This window comes from Pocillopora damicornis, chromosome 14 (assembly GCF_964200805.1).
Source record: "Pocillopora damicornis chromosome 14, jaPocDami1.2, whole genome shotgun sequence".
NCBI lineage: Eukaryota > Metazoa > Cnidaria > Anthozoa > Scleractinia > Pocilloporidae > Pocillopora > Pocillopora damicornis.
In genome coordinates this window covers 2312501-2332500 of record NC_142683.1, presented here as the reverse complement: position 1 = coordinate 2332500, position 20000 = coordinate 2312501, and the positions used below count along the sequence as shown (strand labels likewise).

At 38.8% G+C, this 20000-nt stretch overlaps 1 protein-coding gene across 2 annotated transcripts in view; it reads left to right on the top strand.

The window, feature by feature from the left end:
- Positions 1-7837, top strand: part of LOC113666799 (uncharacterized) — a 17208-nt gene extending 9371 nt beyond the window's left edge. Inside the window, exons 7-14 of one of the 2 annotated variants that reach the window (XM_089193876.1) lie at positions 950-1204; positions 2014-2325; positions 2868-3119; positions 3641-3958; positions 4325-4576; positions 5002-5328; positions 6056-6304; positions 6857-7837. In XM_089193876.1, coding sequence (XP_089050002.1) covers positions 950-1204; positions 2014-2325; positions 2868-3119; positions 3641-3958; positions 4325-4576; positions 5002-5328; positions 6056-6304; positions 6857-7176 — 2285 coding nt within the window. In that variant the 3' untranslated portion in view covers positions 7177-7837. The remainder of the gene's footprint in view (positions 1-949; positions 1205-2013; positions 2326-2867; positions 3120-3640; positions 3959-4324; positions 4577-5001; positions 5329-6055; positions 6305-6856) is intronic. The other variant, XM_089193875.1, reaches the window with a different exon arrangement.
- Positions 7838-20000: the final 12163 nt, after the last annotated feature.

Below are 20000 nucleotides of genomic sequence, written 5' to 3'. Positions count from 1 at the left end.
AAGGTCTAAACTTAACGGCTGTGTAGGATAGAATCGTCAACCAGGTCCCAAATCCCAAAACTTAGCGTCTAAATCAAGGTTATTTACGGCCATCGGCCGATGGCGATTTCTAGTGGTTAGAATATGCTAAAATTCGCCTTTTCAAATTTGTTGAGAGGGTAAATTCTAACTTTCTTGGCAAACTAGAAAGTTTTTTAAGCAATCTGATACAAATTCTGTGGCTTAACTATGCGAATCAAATATTTTACAACGTTACAAAATATGCCTATTTTTCAATTTTCGAGACGTTGCGACGGTCCCTACGGACTGAGAAATAATTATGGCCCGTAATGTAGTCAGAAAACTATTTCGAATCAAACCAAATCTAATTTAGTTCTTTCCTAGGTAAAGTATTTCTGTTAACAGAGTTTCAGGCAAAATTATTTTTGACGCAAAATTGACCGGGTGGAAATAAGAGAGACAGCCTCTTAATTTTTAGCAACGTCGGGGATTCTGGGAGCGTATGCGCTGAACCCTATATTGCAGCGAAATACTGTTCAGGTTATTGTGACAGCAGTGGTAGATAAATTTCATGTCAATTCCGGGGTATCAGTGTATATCAACTAAACCAGGGAACAAATTGATCTAGATGCATGTTTTGCCATGAAATTGAATCGCTGAGTCGGGCCGAATCAGACAGTTCAACCCAACTGAGCTGAACTTTTTGTTTTTTATCTTCGCTTTTTAGTTTTACATGCACTTGAGAAAATGTGCTCCCGTGGAATTTAGTTGTTTTCGCGGGGAAGTTTTAATGGGATCGCATGGTTAGCACCTCACCCTGTGAATAAGAAGATCTGGGTCTCGACTCTTCGTGGAAAACTCCCACGGTTTTGAAAGAAGGAGTCTTATCTTTCTTTATTCTAGAACGGCTGTTATTGTAATTTCATTCGAGTTTCTTTTACGCACACAGTTGGCCTTGGTGCATCTGATATTCTTGGAAGCCTGGACCCCAATAAATACTTGGGAAAGCTGATTTCATTCTTAGACCCAGTTCTTCCCACTGCATCCCGTACTAACTTTGTTAGGTGTTGGCATGCTAAGGCAGACGGCTGGGCGGCATCGACATTCCACAGCAACTGCGATGGGAGGGGACCCACAGTGACAATCATCAAAGTGAACGATTCCATATTTGGTGGATACACTGATGTGTCCTGGGGACCAAGCGGTGAGCACGTTTTTGAATAACAAAATTTATATCACTGCTGTATCATACTGTAGCATTTGATTAATTTAAGATCCAAATATATTTTCTATCTAAACTGCACTTAATAAGTGCTGCAAAGCCAAAACTAAGTTCATTAAAACGGGCCAATCAAAACAAAAGACAAGAACAAAAGGTGCGCGAGGCGCGAGAAAAACGCCACATACCAAGTCACACTTGGTATAAGACTGATTGACGTATCTCAGGGCCTGGACCAGAAGCCCCATTCTCTCCCCCCCTCAGGATCTCTTGGTGCGTTGCAACGTTTCTCTATGGCTCCGCTATGACCCTTCAAAGTGCTCTCGTTTATAAGACTCTAGTAAGGGTTGGTTAACCGCCATAGCAAGTTTATAGAAGCTTCAAAATTCGCTGAAGCTGTACCCACCTTCATTAACTTATACTTCTCATCCATTTGTAGATCATCCCACTTCCCTTTTTTGAGAGACCTCAAGGAAGCGTAGGATGGTCTAAAAATTGACTGATATAACTTACATTTACTATGTTCATAAAACGCCAGCCATAATATAGGTTCATGTGAGAACTCCCATGCTTGGAAAGCTTTTCTCTTCTCCCTCAACAACACCAAAGGACCTATATCCATTTTGTTTTGTATCTTGATATTCTTATCGTTTGAATTAAGAAACTATCCATAACTCGATCTTAAATGTAAAAACGGCCAAAAACAAAATTTGCTTTTTGGGGCTTGTCCCTGATCCTCTACCAGTCTAAACTTTGGATGCATCTCTGCATTTCCATTTTAATCAACATTTTAGGTTCCTGTTTTTGGTCTTACGCCACCAAAGCCTTTTTATTCTCATTTAACAACGTCAAAGGATACAATCCTGTTAAGCTAACACAATACCGAAACCAGCAACACGCAATGTACAGATGTTCCTCTTACGGACCCACTTTTGGCTCGGGATTTGACATCCGCATATCTGACGACGCCGTAAACAATCAATATTCTTATACTGAATGCGGCCAGACTTACTCCAACCCCGCGGGTTATTCGGGTGAAAACTGTGGATTTTTCACAGGAAGTCGTTATTTTACTCCATCTGATGTTGAAGTTTTCTTCAAAATAGGTAAGTTGTTGTACAGTAACACTTAAAACCCTGCAATGAATAAAAAAATAAACTTTAATTTTTAGCAACGTCAGGGATTCTAGGAGTGCATGCCCTGAACCCTATACAGCAGCGAAATACTATTCAGGTTATTGTGGCAGCAGTGGTAGATAAATTGTATCTCAGTTCCGGGGTATCAGTGTATATCAACTAAATCAGGGAACAAATTGATCTAGATGCATGTTTTGCCATGAAATTGACTCGCTGAGTTGGGCCGAATCATACAGTTCAGACCAACTGAACTGAACTTTTGGTTCTTGATTTTCGTTTCTTAGTTTACATGCACTTGAGAAAATGTGCTCCCGTGGAATTTAGCTGTTTTATTAAGTTTTATTAAGTTTTAGTGGGATCACATGGTAAGCACCTCACCCTGTGAATAAGAAGATCTGAGTCTCGACTCTTCGTGGAAAACTCCCACGGTAGTGAAAGAAGAAATAACATCTTTCTTTATTCTAGAACGTCTGTTATTGTAATTTTCATTCGAGTTTCTTTTACGCACACAGGTGGCCTTGGTGCATCTATTATACTTGGAAGCCTGGACCCCAATAAATACTTGGGAAAGCTGATTTCGTTTTTAGACCCAGTTCTTCCCACTGCATCCCATAGTGACTTTGTTAGGTGTTGGCATGCTAAGACTGACGGCTGGGCGGCATCGACATTCCACAGCAACTGCGATGGGAGGGGACCCACAGTGACAATCGTCAAAGTGAACGAGTACATATTTGGTGGATATACTGATGTGTCCTGGAGCGGAGGCAGGCATATCAAATTTTTTTAAGAGGAAACAAGACAATAAAATAGGATCAACTATCGTTCCTTTTGGGATTCAAGGGGGGGGGGTGGGGGGTGGGAGAGGGTGCTGAAGGAAATTTTAAATGATGCTCCTCTGATATTAATTATTTGGCCGTCAAGATTTCTTCACACCTATATTGTTTTTAGAATTGTTTCCTATTTGATACACCTACAGAACAACATTACATCCTAACACGTCTAGTGATGAAAACACTTAGAACAAAGGGATCTTTTCCTTTAAGTCTCAAAATGTTTACTCGCTTTTCTTCAGAATAATTCCTCAAATCTTCCATAATTGTTTTTGGTACTCGTTTCAATACCTAAACTAGTAAAATACCTCCCTCATTTTCACAAATCTCTAGTCTGGAAAAAAAATCTCCCCGTCTAGCTCATGATAGAAAATGAACTCCCCCCCCCCCTTCTCAGAGGGTTCGTGTTTTCTTACAACTTTTTAATGTACGATCACATTGTTCTTCTATTTCAGCTGGTTCTTGTGCAGGTTATTCCTACGCCAATAAAGCTTTCATCTTCTCTCTCTATAACGTCAAAGGATACAATCCCGTAAAGTTAACACAATACCGAAATCAGCAATATGCAATGTGCAGATGTAATACGTATGGACCCACCTTTGGGAATGGTCATGATATCTACATATCCGACGGCTCTGGAAACAACCAAAACTCCTACACCAGATGCGGTTACACATACACGATACCCTCTGGGTACTCTTATGGTAACTGTGGTTTTTTTACAGGGGGGTTTCATTTCTCTCCAACGGACGTCGAAGTATTCTATGAAGCAGGTAATCAAGAAAAACACCCCTTTCCGAGGATAAATACTTTGTAGGGCCTGTAGAAAAATCAAATCGTGTATTGTAAAAACATCCTCAGAAAGTTGTGCTCCTAGAGTACAGATAGCTTACTTTTTGTCATTTCAAAGGAATATGCAAGCCTGTAAAGTCTCTTTTCCGCATTCATTTAAGTTCGTCACACAATAAGTGCACAGGGAAATATTGAGTTTGAATGGGATCACCTTGTCCTGTGAATAAGATGTGGGACCCTAATTTTTGTGAAAAACTCCCTCGGTTGTCAAACAAGAAATAACATCTTTCTATACTCTAGAACGCCTGTTATTGTAATTTACATTCGAGTTTCTTTTACGCACATAGGTGGCCTTGGTGCATCTATCATACTTAGAGGCCTGGACCCCAATAAGTACTTGGGAAAGCTGATTTCGTTTTTAGACCCAGTTCTTCCCACTGCATCCCGTACTGACTTTGTTAGGTGTTGGCATGCTAAGACTGACGGCTGGGCAGCATCGACATTCCACAGCAACTGCGATGGGAGAGGACCTACAGTGACAATCATCAAAGTGAACGAGTACATATTTGGTGGATACACTGATGCGTCCTGGAGAGGAGGCAGGCATACCAATTTTTTTAAGAGGAGACAAGACAAGTTCATTCCTCTGGGATTTAAGGGGGGGGAAGAGGGTGCTGGAGGAAATATTAAACGATGCTCCTTTGATACTAGCTCTAAGCCTTTATTTTTTCATATTACTGTTTTGGCCATTAAGATTTCTTCACACCAGTGTCGTCTATAGAAATGTTTTCTATCTGATACACCTGCAGAACAACATTACATCCTAAAACATTTGCTTCAATGGTACTCGTTTCTATGCCCAAACTAGTAAAATATCTCCCTCCCTTTCACAAATCTCTAGTTTGAGAAAAACTCTTCGTCTAGCTCATGATGGAAAATGAACTCCCCACCTCTCTCCTTCGTCAGGGGGTTTATGTTTTCTTTCAGCTTTTTAATGTACGACTACATTGTTCTTCTATTTCAGCTGGTTCTTGTGCAGGTCATTCCTACGCTAGTAAAGCTTTCATCTTCTCTCTCCATAACGTCAAAGGATACAATCCCGTAAAGTTGACACAATACCGACATCAGCAATATGCAATGTACAGATGTAATACGTATGGACCCATCTTTGGAGATGGTTGTGGTCATCATGATATCTACATATCCGACGGCTCTGGAAACAACCAAAACTCCTACACCAGATGCGGTTGCACTTACACGACACCCTCAGGGTACTCAACTGGTGACTGTGGGTTTTTTACAGGGGGGTCTTACTTCTCTCCAACGGACGTCGAAGTATTCTATGAAGCAGGTAATCAAGAAAAACACCCCTTTCCAAGGATAAATGCTTTGTAGGGCCTGTAGCAAAATCAAATCGCGTATTGTAGAAAGCTTACTTTTTTTCATTTTAAGGGTATGTGTAGGCTTATAAAGTCCTTTTGTAGTACTGATATAAGTTCGTCACGCAACGCGTTTTGTGACGAGCCTGACAGGACTTGTCTGAGTTGCCGCGGGGGTTTGTGGGTATTACATTAAACGAAATTGTTGGGGCCATTTGAAAGAACGGCTGAGTTAACAAAAAAATTTCAGACATGTTTGGATGCTACTCTGGCTCAAAGATTTTATGAATGTAACCGAGACGTTACAATTCATAGACCCAATCTTTCGACACTCCTGTCTAGTGCATTCATCAGGGGTGATGATGAAGACACTAGACAGGAGTGTTGAAACGTTGGGTCTATGAATTGTAACTTTTCGGTTACATTCATTAAATCTTTAAACCATAGTAGCATCAAACCATGTCTGATTGTCCACCTGGTTGCTTTGTGAACAATAAAACAAATGTCATTCTCTCTGCCGCCTAAAATGCCGCCTGGTAGACGGGCTGGGAATTTACTAGCTTGCCGGATCAGTAATATAAGATTATCTAGCGAGCCAAACGAAGGGTGATGAAATTATCCTTTTTAGATCATCAATCAAAGCTCTTCTTACATTTATTTGGCCAACTGTAATTTTTTCCTTTTCTTTTCCCACCTCAGGCCTTGGTTTGTCCGCCATACTTCGAAGTCTTGATTACAACCAGTACTTGAAGGTGCTGTTTTCGTATTTGGACCCAGTCCTTATCAATAAAGAGCGTAGCAGGTTTCTGAGATGTTGGCACGCAGAGACTGACGGTTGGGCAGCATCGACATTCCACAGTAACTGCGATGGGAGGGGACCCACAGTGACCATCATCAAAGTTAACAGTTATATCTTTGGTGGATACACTGACGTGTCCTGGACCAGCAGTGAGTAAAAAACAAGCAAACATCTGACATGTAGAACAGATAACAAATCGATTAGTTGTGGACTTTTCTTGTAGCAGTGAGTTCATCTTAGAAACAGAAAATATCACATTAACAATTGCGATCCCAAAGTATATTAACTCGTAAATAGCCTGAAAACGCGTTTGAAACGGATTTCAACTTAAAGTCTTGTTTCGGATCTGATTTTTGATCAGAGTTTGGTTTTGATTTGATTTGATTCTGACAGCTCCATTTCGTGTCATTTCCCCGTGTTTCGCTGTATCCATTATTCATATTGGAGAGCTGAAACGAAGGATGTTTAATTAATGCTCTCTTTAGATCATATGTAGCCTTTGAACAACACTTCGGACCATATCTCGAGTGCTCTTTTTTGAAAAGTGAAAATATGCTCCCGAGTTCTTTGAAATTTTCTCTGACAAATTTAAGTGTTCGGTTCTAGTTCGGCAAATAAAAAAATAAATGTTTTATGGTTATCATCATGTATTTTTTTCTCATTCGCATAGTTTCTAATGCTCCTAAATCTTTTCATTTTAGGTCCTTGTGCTTCTTCTTCAGCCAGCAAAGCTTTTGTTTTCTCTCTTTACAACGTCAAAGGATACAATCCTGTGAAGCTGACACAATACCAAAACCAGCATTACGCAATGTACAGATGTTCCTCTTACGGACCCACTTTTGGTGTAGGACACGATATCTACATATCACATGACGCTAAAAACAATCAACACTCTTATACTGAATGCGGCCAGACGTTCAAAAACCCCACGGGTTATTCAGGTGAAAACTGTGGATTTTTCACAGGAAGTCGTTATTTTACTCCATCTAACATTGAGGTTTTTTTCGAAATAACAAACTAAACACTGAAAACTATGCTGTCTAAGTAAGTAGTAAGCTTAGTCGCTTATTTTCGTATTTAAAAAAAGCGCTCTGATTGGTGGGAAATCAATAGCTTATTGTACCGATACATATAATTTTAGTTACAAAAGTAACAGACTGCACTTTCTATTCGTTTACTAGCGTGATAAACTACTCAATATGTTAGTAGAACACTCGAAATGTTCGTAGATTGTGAGCAGTGAAAGAGTGATTTACGAACTTTTCTCTCGTTCTTCCAACATCTTGTGTAGTTTGTTAGGCCAATGAACCGATAGAAAGAGCAGTCTGTTGTAAGACAGCGCATTTTAGGCTGGCAAGGTTCAGGGCGCCTCCATTGGAACATCATGTTGTAGAGCATTCTAAATATCAGATCTTAGAAAACACCCAAGTTGCAAACCCTTCCCCCATTATAGATGAGGAATTTTTAGCGCGCACTGCCGTTGTGCGCACCGCCGTCATTTGTGTCGCACGTGCGTTTTCAGTTGCATCATTGTTGAAAGGAGTAGATATGGAAATGTTACCAGTTAGGTAATGTCAATTTTTTTAACTTTATATAACTTAGATTATGTTATATGGGCATCATTTTGATCATAAAGCAATATTTTTTTAGTGTTAAAATATATGTTGTTGTAGCTTGGGTGTTGCACCGCAAGATAGCGAAAGTTTTGCTTCACAGAAGTTAAATACTCGCTGCCTGTGATAGGTTCCTGCAAGAATTATCGAAAAGGGAAAATTGCTTCTCTCCATTGAGGACTACCACAGAGGTATCAGTGCAATGTGAGGGGTGATCACGGCCAATGTTCTCTTTCAATTCTGTCATAAAGAACCAACAATTTCCATTCCTTCTAATCAGAACTGAAATTGAGCCGGCAGAAGAGAATTTAAGAATTAGGAACAGAAATCAGCAAGTCAAAACCCAAATTGATGAACACAATTGAATTTTGTTGACGCTGAAAGTCACTGATCAGATCCGCAATTGAACCAAGAGAACAACATTTAAATTATGAGAACGCATCTCTTTTTTTGCGTCGACACACGCCAAAAGTGATTTTTGGCTAGACTACCCGTTTTTGGATAATACAGTATGTCTAAAATCACCAGAATGCCAAATTTTATTCCTTAATCTTTGGGGAACAACTAGACATTTTTTAAAACTGATGTGTCCTAAGCCCTCTACATGGCAAAAAATGAAAGAAGACCGGCAGAAGAGAATTAAGAATTAAGGGCACAACAAAGGAATTTAGTTGACGCTGAAAGTCACTGATCAGAACCAAAATTGGACAGGAAATGAAAGAAAACTTTTTTTCGACGGGAAATTGGAAGTCAAGAGGACCGCTCCTAGCGAAAGTGGCACTTGAGTATTATCCCCGGGCCTCACTTGGTTACCCGTGATCGTGTCACGTCCCCAGGCCTGATCAGAACAAAGATTGAACAGCGGAATGATCAGATGTGTTAATTTGTGTCTTGTTACTTCAATTTCTGTCTCATGTCTCAGTTTCTGTTCTTATGATTTAAATGTTGTTCTCCTGGTCCAATTTTGGTTCTGATCAGTGGACACATCAGTCTTAAAAAATGTTTGGTTGTTCCCCGAAGATTAAGGAATAAATTTGGCATTCTGGTGTTATCCAGACATACTGAATTATCCAAAAACGGGTAGTCTAGCCAAAAATAACTTTAGGCTTGTGGCGGCGCAAAAAGAGAGAAGTGTTCTTAAAATTCAAATGTTGTTCTCTTGACTTTCAGCGTCAACTAAATTCCTTTGCGCTGTGTTCTTAATTCTTTAATTCTCTTCTGCCGGTTTAGTTTCAGTTCTGATGAGAAGAAATTGAAATTGTTGGTCCTTTATAGCAGAATTTAAAAGAAAATATTGGCGGTGATCACCCCTCATAGTACAAAGCCGAGGTTGCATTTCATTTTCCTTCTTTCTCAATTCATACTATGCTTTACCATAACCAAAATCAAAAGGAAATATCAAGAATATAATCATGCTACCCCAATATCAAGAACATGTCGCCCAAAGTTCAACTTCTTTTTTAATCTCATGTAATCATTAGGCTCGACTGGACTGGTAGATTTTAACCAGTTAGAGGTGTAGCTAAAATATTTAAACGTTTTTATCCTAATGTCAAAAAACAGTATGTAGTTTTAAGGGGGGTTAGAGGTGGATAGAGACATAAAAAGTCGGTTCCAGTCTCTAAGACAGTAAAGACATGCGAAAGGGCGAGCAACAAACAGCGGTTGTGGTTCTCAAGAAAACAACTGAGCGCCGATTTTCGCAGGCGGTTCCAGACTGGCTGAGAACCTGCTACAGACTGAGAGATAAGGAGGTTTGAGATTTGCATTTAGCCTTACTTAGCTCCGATATTTAACATATGTTAAGCTTACCATGAAAAAAAACTACAGTTTGTATAGAAACACTTTGTCGGACGGTTGATTCTTTTGACAGAGATGTGGTTGTCATTCAGGAAGGAAGCCTGAACCTTAGGTCGATATCGAGTTATACAGAGAAATGGTCAAATATAATGAAAACTTATTTGAACATCAAGTTTATATCTGATCATAACTGTGGCTGTCAGAAATCAACTGTAATCCTTTGAATGTAAATAAAACTAAGTTCACCACTCGTTTATTTTCATTGTATTTCATTTCACCGTATTAAGATAACCTTCGGTCTCAGTTTTCAACGACTGATTGATGCACAACAGTATTAGAGCGATGAACCCAAAGTAAAATGTTCGCACGTGCACGTCACGTGCCAGATCCAAAGAGTAGTTCCACCTTGGCAAAATTTCCCGCAGCTGGGCTTTTCCCGCGCTTTTTAGTACCTCCACATTTTCCCGCGCTTTCTTATTGCTTTGTTCTTTCCCTCTCTTTTTCCCAATTTCATCTATTCAATGTTTCCTAGCGCCAAACGATAGCTGTATACTTTCCCATGTTTGTCACTTATCAGCTATTCCTTAGCAATCGTATTACTCTGCACTTGCGCTGCAGTAGCATGCATTCGAGCTGCCACTTTGCCTTACTATAAATATGAGCTCGCGAAAGTTTTTTTTGTTTCCTGCTTTATGGCAGCCATTGCATGCTAATTTCATACCATAACCGCCAAAGATGGATTCTCTTTGCATTGATCAAAGAAACGAACGGATGCAACTCAAAGAGTCGTAACTACCGTATAGTCTGTTGATGTCAGTGTTATCTGACTATGCAATCTAAATAAGTACTACCTGAGTATAGTAACAATGAACTTAACCCTTTACACTCTAACATCAGTAGACATATTCTCCACACTGTTCTCTATACATCTCCTAAAGTGCTGACAATGAGAATTTGTTCGATAATCAAGAGTCTCTTTAGTTAAAGATCATTTTCATTATTCTCATGACCTAAATGTGTTTTTCTGGGGTGATCATGTAAGGAGAAATTTCATACTAGTCACTCTTAAGGGTCAACAAAACTTACTCTGTTTCTGCAATCTCATTACACCGCCGGTGCGATGAGATCCCAGAAACATCATAAAATTTGCGGAGGATAGAGCGGCTCTTTCCTTCGATCTTTTTATATAAGGAGCTGAGTTAGCTTAGTTACCAAGATTTTCACAAGTTATTTTTTCGATGTTATGAAAGTCTTTATCAACAAAAGCGACAAGTGTGCAATAACGATCACCAGTGAAATTATTGATGGTACTCATAACAAAATCAAATGTATTTGTCCTGCCTATGTTTTTATCAAATTGTCATTGTTAGAAATTGTCTTTTTGAGATCAACAACATTTCCTTCTCTCTGTTCATTAAACATTCAACATCTCTTAATCCACCTAGTTCACCGAAATGTAAAGTTTTAGCTAGGCCCTTATAACCATCATTGATGTGTATTATATGTATTCCAGACACGTTAAAAGTTATGGTTCCACTTGCAGTATCGAAACAGAAATGAACTATCTGGAATTAAGACATTAGCTCCACTTGCAGTGAACACGATCCCACTAACATTATCATGTGAAACTTTGTTACAATAATAATACACCTTTGCTGTGGCATCATACATACTTTATTCGTAACCGGATTTTGATCATTTACCGTATCTTGTAAAGTCAACTCTTTTACCGGAGTTTGAAATTCAAGAGTGTCATTTCGTAGGTCATAAACTTGATCCCATACCCTCGTCGGCAGCACATTTTGGTGCCCTTTAACATCATACACAACGACAAATACTTGCAAGTCTTGTGTATAAGAGATGCCAGTTTTATTTCTAAAACCATATGAATCGATAGATAATTTGGAGTCACATTATTATATTTATGAAGATGAGTTATACTTCGGCTATGATTACTGAGCGTATTAGTTGATATTCTTGTAACTGTCTCAGTATTGCTGATGGCTGATATTTGGACTGTTGAACAGTTGATTGATGCTGAAGGAAAATACAGTTCAAAAACGACTTTGTATTCACCGGTTGTAAGAGGGTACATATTCAAACCTACACGGCTGCTGTAATACCCTTTGCTTGAATCGAGATGAAGTTTCATCTCATATGTCTCTGTTTTGACTTGGCGAAAATTTTTATTAGTAATCTGGACACCTGCTTCATCGCTTCAAGTGTTATGAAGACTTTAAAAATTGAAGAAACTAGTTTTAATTCGATACCAGGTTTTGAATGACTACTTTTTTTAAGTGACGGTTAAACTCTCAATATCTTCATAAGAGTAGTTCCCATCTGGTATTGTTATTGTTGTCCAACTGGTTCCAGAATCAGCGTTGTCTTTCAATGTATTATTTTTGTAAATTTGTGCATTATACCAACTGTAACTCAAATTTGAGATTCTATACCTCGCACTTCCTTTGAATAAATATTTCAAAAGGAATTTGTTAGATATTGGATCACCTTATTGGCAAGCCAACGGTCCAATTGAAAAGTATCATTTTATACAAAACCTCATACTATCCAACTGGAACAGCTGAAAATTTTTCATGCGCTTTGCTAAACTCTCTAAGCTGAGTTTTGCGGAAAAATTCCTCGTTTATGGCAGTTTATATTAGGGTTTCTCACTTGGTACTCAACGCTTTATTTCTGTCTTTTTTGTAACCCCAGTTACATGCACTGATAACTTGAAAATTCTTAATGAATATGTTCAAAAAGCAATATTTTGATGTCCCCACTTTTCTACTTGAAAAGTTTTTAGTAACTCCCGCCGTTATAATTGATTGAGTATCAGAGATAAAACGAATTTTGCCAGAGGGATCGCAAACGTTTTCAAAAACAAGTAGGAGACTAACAAGGAATCTGAGTCCATTGCCATGGATGAGTACCAAGATTAATTATACCATGCAAGACCGTGATAAGCATTACCGCAAGACTATTAAATCGAATTCGCACTTCCAGAGTATAGAAGGCTAAGAAACTTAGTGAACCGTGAAATAAAGTCTGCCAAATCCAGATATTACTGTGACTTAATTGGCGAAGCTAAAGGAGATTTGAGTAAATTGTGGACGGCTGTAAACGAAGCGTCATCTCCTAATAGCAAGTCTTTGATCCACAATGTATTATCGCTGACGGAGTTCATCATACAAAACCATAGTCAATCACCTCTGCCTCGAACTCTCATTTTGCGTCTATAGGACGGATTTTGCCGAAAAAAATATCATGTGTAGCTCGTGCTTCACTGCCAATTGATGGTCATTCTGAATTGTTCCAATTTCAAGAAATTAGTGAAGCGGTTGTTTATAAGCAGTTACTCGGTCTCAAGGCAACTAAAGCAATTGGATTGGACAATATAAATGCAAGTCTTTTGAACTATAGCGCCCAGTCAATTACTTATTCCATCACGAAGTTAATAAATCTTTCCATACGCACAGGGAAGTTTCCGGGGATATGGAAGTGCTCTAAAGTGACAGCTTTATTAAAATCTGGAGACCGAAAAAAATCCAACAAACTATCGCCCTATTTCAATTCTACCCACTCTCAGCAAGATCTTAGAAAGGATAATCCACTGTCAGTTGTACGAATACCTTGATTCAAATAATTTACTTTCAAATATGCAATTTGGTTTTCGTTCTAAACGTTCAACAGCCACTGCATTGTCTGGCTTTGCCGATGAAGTCCTATTAAACATGGAAAAAGGGAACATTTGTGGTTCTGTATTTTTGGATCTTTCAACGGCGTTCGATACAATCGATCACGGGATCTTGATGTCCAATCGTCATCAGTTGGAGTCTCCCCACGATCTTTGGAGTGGTTTTCTTCGTATCTGAGTAATCGGAATCAGCAAACCACCTGTGATAATAAATTATCCGAAGCCCTTCCCGTTACTTTCGGGGTTCCACAAGGAAGCATCTTGGGACCCTTAGTGTTCCTCGTGCATATAAACGAGCTACCTGCGGCTATTCAACACTCCGAGGTATCAACGTACGCTGACGATGCTGTTCTTTACTGCTTCGCAAAAGAACCTCGCGAGCAGGAGAGCAAGTTGAACTCAGGTATCTACAACGCAGCATTGTGGCTAAAAGCGAATAGACTTACTTTGAAGCTCTCTAAAACCAAATCCATACTGATGGGAAGTAATAGATAATTATTTACTATTTCCTCGTTGTCTCTTTCTATTTTTGATCGTAGGTTAGATAGCATAAATAGGTTTAAATATTTAGGGGCTATATTGGCCTCAGACTTCACATGGTCAGATTATGTAGAGTATATAATTTTTAGTTAAAGTTAATCAACGGCTCGGTCTTTTACGCATGACTTGAAAATTCTTAATGAATATGTTCAAAAAGCAATATCTTGATGTCCCCACTTTGCAACTTGAAACGTTTTTAGTAACTTCGGCCATTATAAATGAGTGAGTACCACAAAAAACCGATTTTTTGCCGGAAGGATCGCAAAATTTTTCACAAATATCGCGGAGATCATTTGGGTGAAGATAGAATAAAACGGTCGTGTTAGAAATCTGACTCAAGTGTGAAACATATCCTGATTCCCCGCGAAGATTCCAGCCTCAGACATTTAAAGCAGTCCCTGAAAGGCCCTGACCACACTTTTTTAGTAATTAATATTTTTGTTCAATAACGCAAATGAAAATTGTCCGAATTCCGTTTAGTATGCCATTTCCACCCAAGGGCACTAGAGATTTCACATTCCACTCAACTGTCTACATTCCGCTGTTTATATTTGTTTTCTCACTCGGTATTCAACTTTCTATTTCACTCTCTTTTGTAACTCCAGTTGCATGCACCGATAATTTGAAAATTCCTAATAAATGTGTTCAAAAGGCAACTTCTTGATGTCTCCACTTTGCAACTTGAAAAGTTTAGTAACTCCAGCCGTTGTAATTTAGTAAGTATCAGAAATAAGTGAAACGAATTTTTGCCGGAACGATCGCAAAAGTTTTCAAAAACAAGTAGGAAACTAACAAGGAATCCGAGTCTTGAATAATTGATTAGTTTAAACAATTCTTAAAAAAAAAAAAGCTTATGGACTTGACCAACATGTAAAATTATGTCATGCAGGACCGCAAATAATAATTGATCAGTACAATCATTTCTCAAACAAAACAAAGCGTATGGACCAGACTAACATGTAAAATTATGTCATACAGGACCGCAAATAATTTTGTTGCCCGCAAAAATGAAACGAAATATTTCGGCATCTTTTCAAGTTCTATGCCTTGCCCTCCTGGAAACTCAAACTCGAAAATCCAGCTCGAAATCCGACTCAAAATCCTAACTCGAAGAAGTTTGCTCAAAAGTAGAATTACGAGTTCGTATTGCGACCTCCAGTGGCCAACAATCGGTATTTGATCGCTGTTCGAGTGACTGCTCGATAAAGGAGAAACTCCAAATCCTAACTCGTTAACAGCTCCTTACGAACAATCCTAACTAATACAGCTCTAACCAGCCTTTCCCCATTATTCATTTAATATTCCATTCCCTGACCAGAATGCAAGTCAAGCTAATGGTCAAAAACCACAAATATTGAATGACTAAATAAGTTTTGGCATTGCACAAATATCCGTTTTCCTGAAATTTGAGGTCCAGTTTGGCAAATATATATGACTTTCTCTACGCGCAATTCGTAAAAATAAAGTCAAATAACAAAGATAGAAGCATGCATGTTGATCGTAAACTCACGAAAAGCCAGTCTACGGATTAAATTGACGTTAGGACAAGTTTTAGCCGAGCAGATTTTTTGCTTTTTTTCTTTTCAGGGAAGGTTTTTTCCTAAACATGCGTTGAGAGAAAATGGTCAAAAAGGTCTTGTATGCAGAAGGGAGCCTACTGTTATGCTGTAGAGCTACACAGCAATTGGAGGCTACGAGCCAGCTGGAAGTTTCCAAATTTGGTATGATGCTACAACCCAACATTTTCAAGAGGATCACGGGGGCTGGTCTTTCAGACCAATGTCAACGTTTCAACTACGTCTTTACGGAAGACATTTGTGAGCTGAGCAGCCGAACGAAGGAGGCCAGACCAGAGGATTATATTCCGAACCCTGAGAGATTTTACTTTAAGCGAGGTGAATTCAACTGTTTATCAACTCTTCTACTGACGAAAAACGGAAAACCCCCGACAAAAGTGTTGACAGAGATGACATCTGTTATGGGTAATCCCGAGCCCCCTTGCCCCCCCTCCCCCCCCCCATCTCCCAAAAAAAAAAATAAACAAAAAACTAAAAAGGCGACAAAAGAAACAATTAAACATATTCGTTAACGGGAAATGAAATTAGAAAGCAAAATAAAGCAAAATAAAAATAGTAAAATATTCGACTTTTATATCATATCAAAGGAATGTGTAGGCATATAAAGTCTCTTTCGGAGCATTCATTTAAGTTCATCACACAATAAATGCACAGGGAAATATTGAGTTAAAATGGGATCACATGTTTAGCACATCACCCTGTGAATAAGGAGATCTGGGACTATAATTTTTTGTGAAATACTCTCACGGTTGTAAAAGAAGAAATAATATCTTTCTATATTCTAGAACGTCTGGTATTGCAAACGTCTGGGGGAGGGAGCTGGAGGAAATATTAAACGATGCTCCTTTGATAATAGCTCTAAACCTTTATTATTTCATAATAGTTTTTTGGCCATCAAGATTTATTCACACCTATATCGTCTATAGAAATTTTCCTATTTGATACACCTGCAGAACAACATTACATCCTAAAACATCTAGTAATAACAACATTTTGACCAAAGGGGTCATTTGCTTCAAGTCTCAAAAATTTTTACTCGCTTTTCTTCAAAGAAAACCCTTAAATCTTCCATAATTGTTTTTGGAACTCGTTTCTATACTCAAACTAGTAAAATATCTCCCTCCCTTTCACAAATCTCTAGTCCAAGAAAAAAACTCTCCGTCTAGCCTATGATAGAAAATGAACTCCCCACCCCCTCCCCCCTTCCTCACGGGGTTTACGTTTTCTTCCAACTTTTTAACGTACGATCACATTGTTCTTCTATTTCAGCTGGTTCTTGCGCTTATTCCTACGCCAATAAAGCTTTCATCTTCTCTCTCTATAACGTCAAAGGATGCAATCCCGTAAAGTTAACGCAATACCAAAACCAGCAATATGCAATGTACAGATGTAATACGTATGGACCTACCTTTGGGAATGGTCATGATATCTACACATCCGACGACTTTGGAAACAACCAAAATTCCTACACCAGATGCGGTTCCACGTACACGGCACCCTCAGGATACTCAACTGGTGACTGTGGTTTTTTTTACAGGGGGTCTCATTTCTCTCCAACAGACGTGGAGGTATTCTCTGAAGCGGGTAGTCAAGAAAAACACTCTTTTCCAAGGATAAATACTTAGCAGGGCCTGAGCAAAATCAAATCGTGTACTGTAGAAATATTCTCAGAAAGTTGTGTTACTGGAGTACGGATAGCTTACTTTTTTTCATTTTAAAGAAATGTGTAAGCTTATTAAGTCTCTTTCGCAGCATTTATTTAACTTCATCACGCAACGCATTGCGTGACGAGCTTGAGAGGACTTGCTTGAGTTGCCGCGGGGATTTGTGGGTGTTACATGGAAATGAAACTGGTGGGGCCACTTGAAAGAACGCTTGAGCTAACAAACAAATTTAAATTATCCACTTTAGATTCAAAGGCGACACCACCAATCAAAGCTTTTCGTCCATTTATTTCGCCAACTGTAATTTTTCCTTTTTCTCTCCTCAGGCCTCGGTTTGTCCGCCATACTTCGAAGCCTCGATTACAGCCAGTACTTGAAGGTCTTGTTTTCGTATTTGGACCCAGTCCTTATCAATAAAGAGCGTAGCAGGTTTGTGAGGTGTTGGCACGCAAAGACTGACGGTTGGGCAGCATCTACATTCCTGCCCTGGACCAGCAGTGAGTAAAAAGCAAGAAAACATCTCTCAAATGTAGAACAGATAGCAAATCGATTAGTCTTGGACTTTTCTTGTAGCAGTGAGTTCATCTTAGAGACAGAAAATATCACATTAACAATTGCGATCCCAAAGTAGACAAACTCATAAATAGCCTGATAAACGCATTTGAAACGGGTTTTTATCTAAAGTCTTGTTTCGGATTTGATTTTTGATTTGAGTTTGGTTTTGATTTGATTTGATCCTGACAGCTCTATTTCGTGCCACTTCCCCATATATCGTTGTATCCATTATTCATATTGGAGAGCTGAAACGAAGGATGTTTAATTCATACTCACTTTAGATCATATGTTGCCTTTGAATAACACTTCGGATCATATTTCAAGCGCGTTGTGAAGCTGACACAATACCAAAACCAGCAATGTGCAATATACAGATGCTCCTCTTACGGACCCACTTTTGGTGTAGGACACGATATCTACATATCACATGACGCAAAAAACAATCAACACTCTTATACTGAATGCGACCAGACGTACAAAAACCCCACGGGTTATTTGGGTGAATACTGTGGATTTTTCAATGGAAGTCGTCCTTTTTTCCATCTGACATTGAAGTTTTCTTCGAAATGACAAACTAAACACTAAAAACTCTGCTGTCTAAGTAAGTATCAAGTAGGTATCGTAACAATAGAGTTAACAGAGTTAGTGCCTCCTCACTCAAGGCCCGGTCAACAGAACTTGCTCTGTATTCTCTCAGTGCTTGGTCGCTTATTTCGCATTTAAAAAAGTGTTGTGACTGGTGGAAAATCCATACTTTATTGTACAAATAAACACACAATTTGGTCTCCCGGCGACCAAACTGCTGACCAAGGAGCTCGAGGACTCTGGGAACGAGATTACCGCCTACATTACCCGTCCGATGCAATCTAAACTCCCTTTTCCCCTTACCCCTACTTCCCATGAGGAAAAAAAAGCAGAATGATAGACTTGAGTTGCATAGTGTTAGGTATTAACATTTTTCTTATTACTTTTTCATTTCGACAAAGTAAAAGAACTGAGATGAAAGATAACAATTGTCTTAGATATCACACAGTGCCGCATTATTATCTTACAGCGCCTTTAAGTGGTGAACTGGTAACAAAGACAATATTGTCATCCCAGTATTATAAACGACGCGGACGGTGATTCATTAATGGCTGTAAAAACAAACCAAGCTATGATGCTGAATTTCAATTATGAGGCACTCCCTTTTTCTTTTTTTCGCATTATGTGAAACAACAGTTCGCTACTTATGTCTGTGGATGTAAGATCTAGGGTAAGAAATTCTCAGTGTTTTCTCATCCATATTTTAAAGGAACACATGGCAGTCACAGTTTAAGCCTTTGCATCAGTACACTTCCCATAAAAGTTTAATTCACTTTCTAAGATGAAAGAAATGACGCCAGTCACAGGAAGTACATTTTTAGTTCAGTTCTTTGTCTCAAAAATTTCCACTTCGCTACTCTTTGACAAAGCGCTGTCTTGGGTGCTCTCAAAATATCAAAGTGTCCTTGCAAGTCCAAAAATAAATCGGAAAAATGTTTTCACTTCGCTGCACAGCAAGTCTGGTAGCACGCAATGAAAAATTTGGAATGATACATTTGAAAACAAAAAAACTGTTATCACCTTCCTTCATGGTATACTTATTGGGGCTAAACTAAGGGGCAGTCAGGTAGTTGATAAACTTGTTGCTTAGGTCGATCCAAAAATTTCAAATGGATATTTTTAATGATATAATAAGCTCACTTTTGCACGCATTCTGATTGGTTCTCACTTATGATCTATTGGAGGACAGACGTATAGATGACGTCATTATTAAAACTTTTTTTTTAAATTTTCATTATATAAATCAAATAGATTCCAAGTTGCCGTGCTTCTGTTCAGTAATAGATCACAGAGGACGTCAAAATGTGGTAAGAACATCAGTAACACACTCGGCCGCGCCTCGTGTGCCGCTTTTTTGTTCTTACCACATTTTGACGTCCTTTGTGATCTATTACTGAATAGACGCACGGCAACTTGGAATCTATTTGTTAAGTATAAGCTGTGGGCATCGCGTCGTTGTGTGATCTCCCATCCGTGGCACATCATAACAAGGCTGCAATGTACTTTTTTTCATGCCATGTCGGATCTTGATCAAAATTAATGTCTAATGAAAATAGTTTATTGAAGTGTCACCTTAGGCAAATAATACAGTCAGTTAATGGCTGTTTTAAACCAGTAATATTCATAAAAACCAACGCTCATTTCATGGCATGTCGGATCTTACTGATTTTATACTTTCACTTCGCTGCACAGCAAGTCTGGCGAAACCCAATGAAAAATCTGGAATGAAACATTTGAAAAAAAGAATTGTATCCACCTTCCTTCATGGTATAGTTACTGGGGTTAAACTAAGAGGCAGTTACACAGTTGATAAT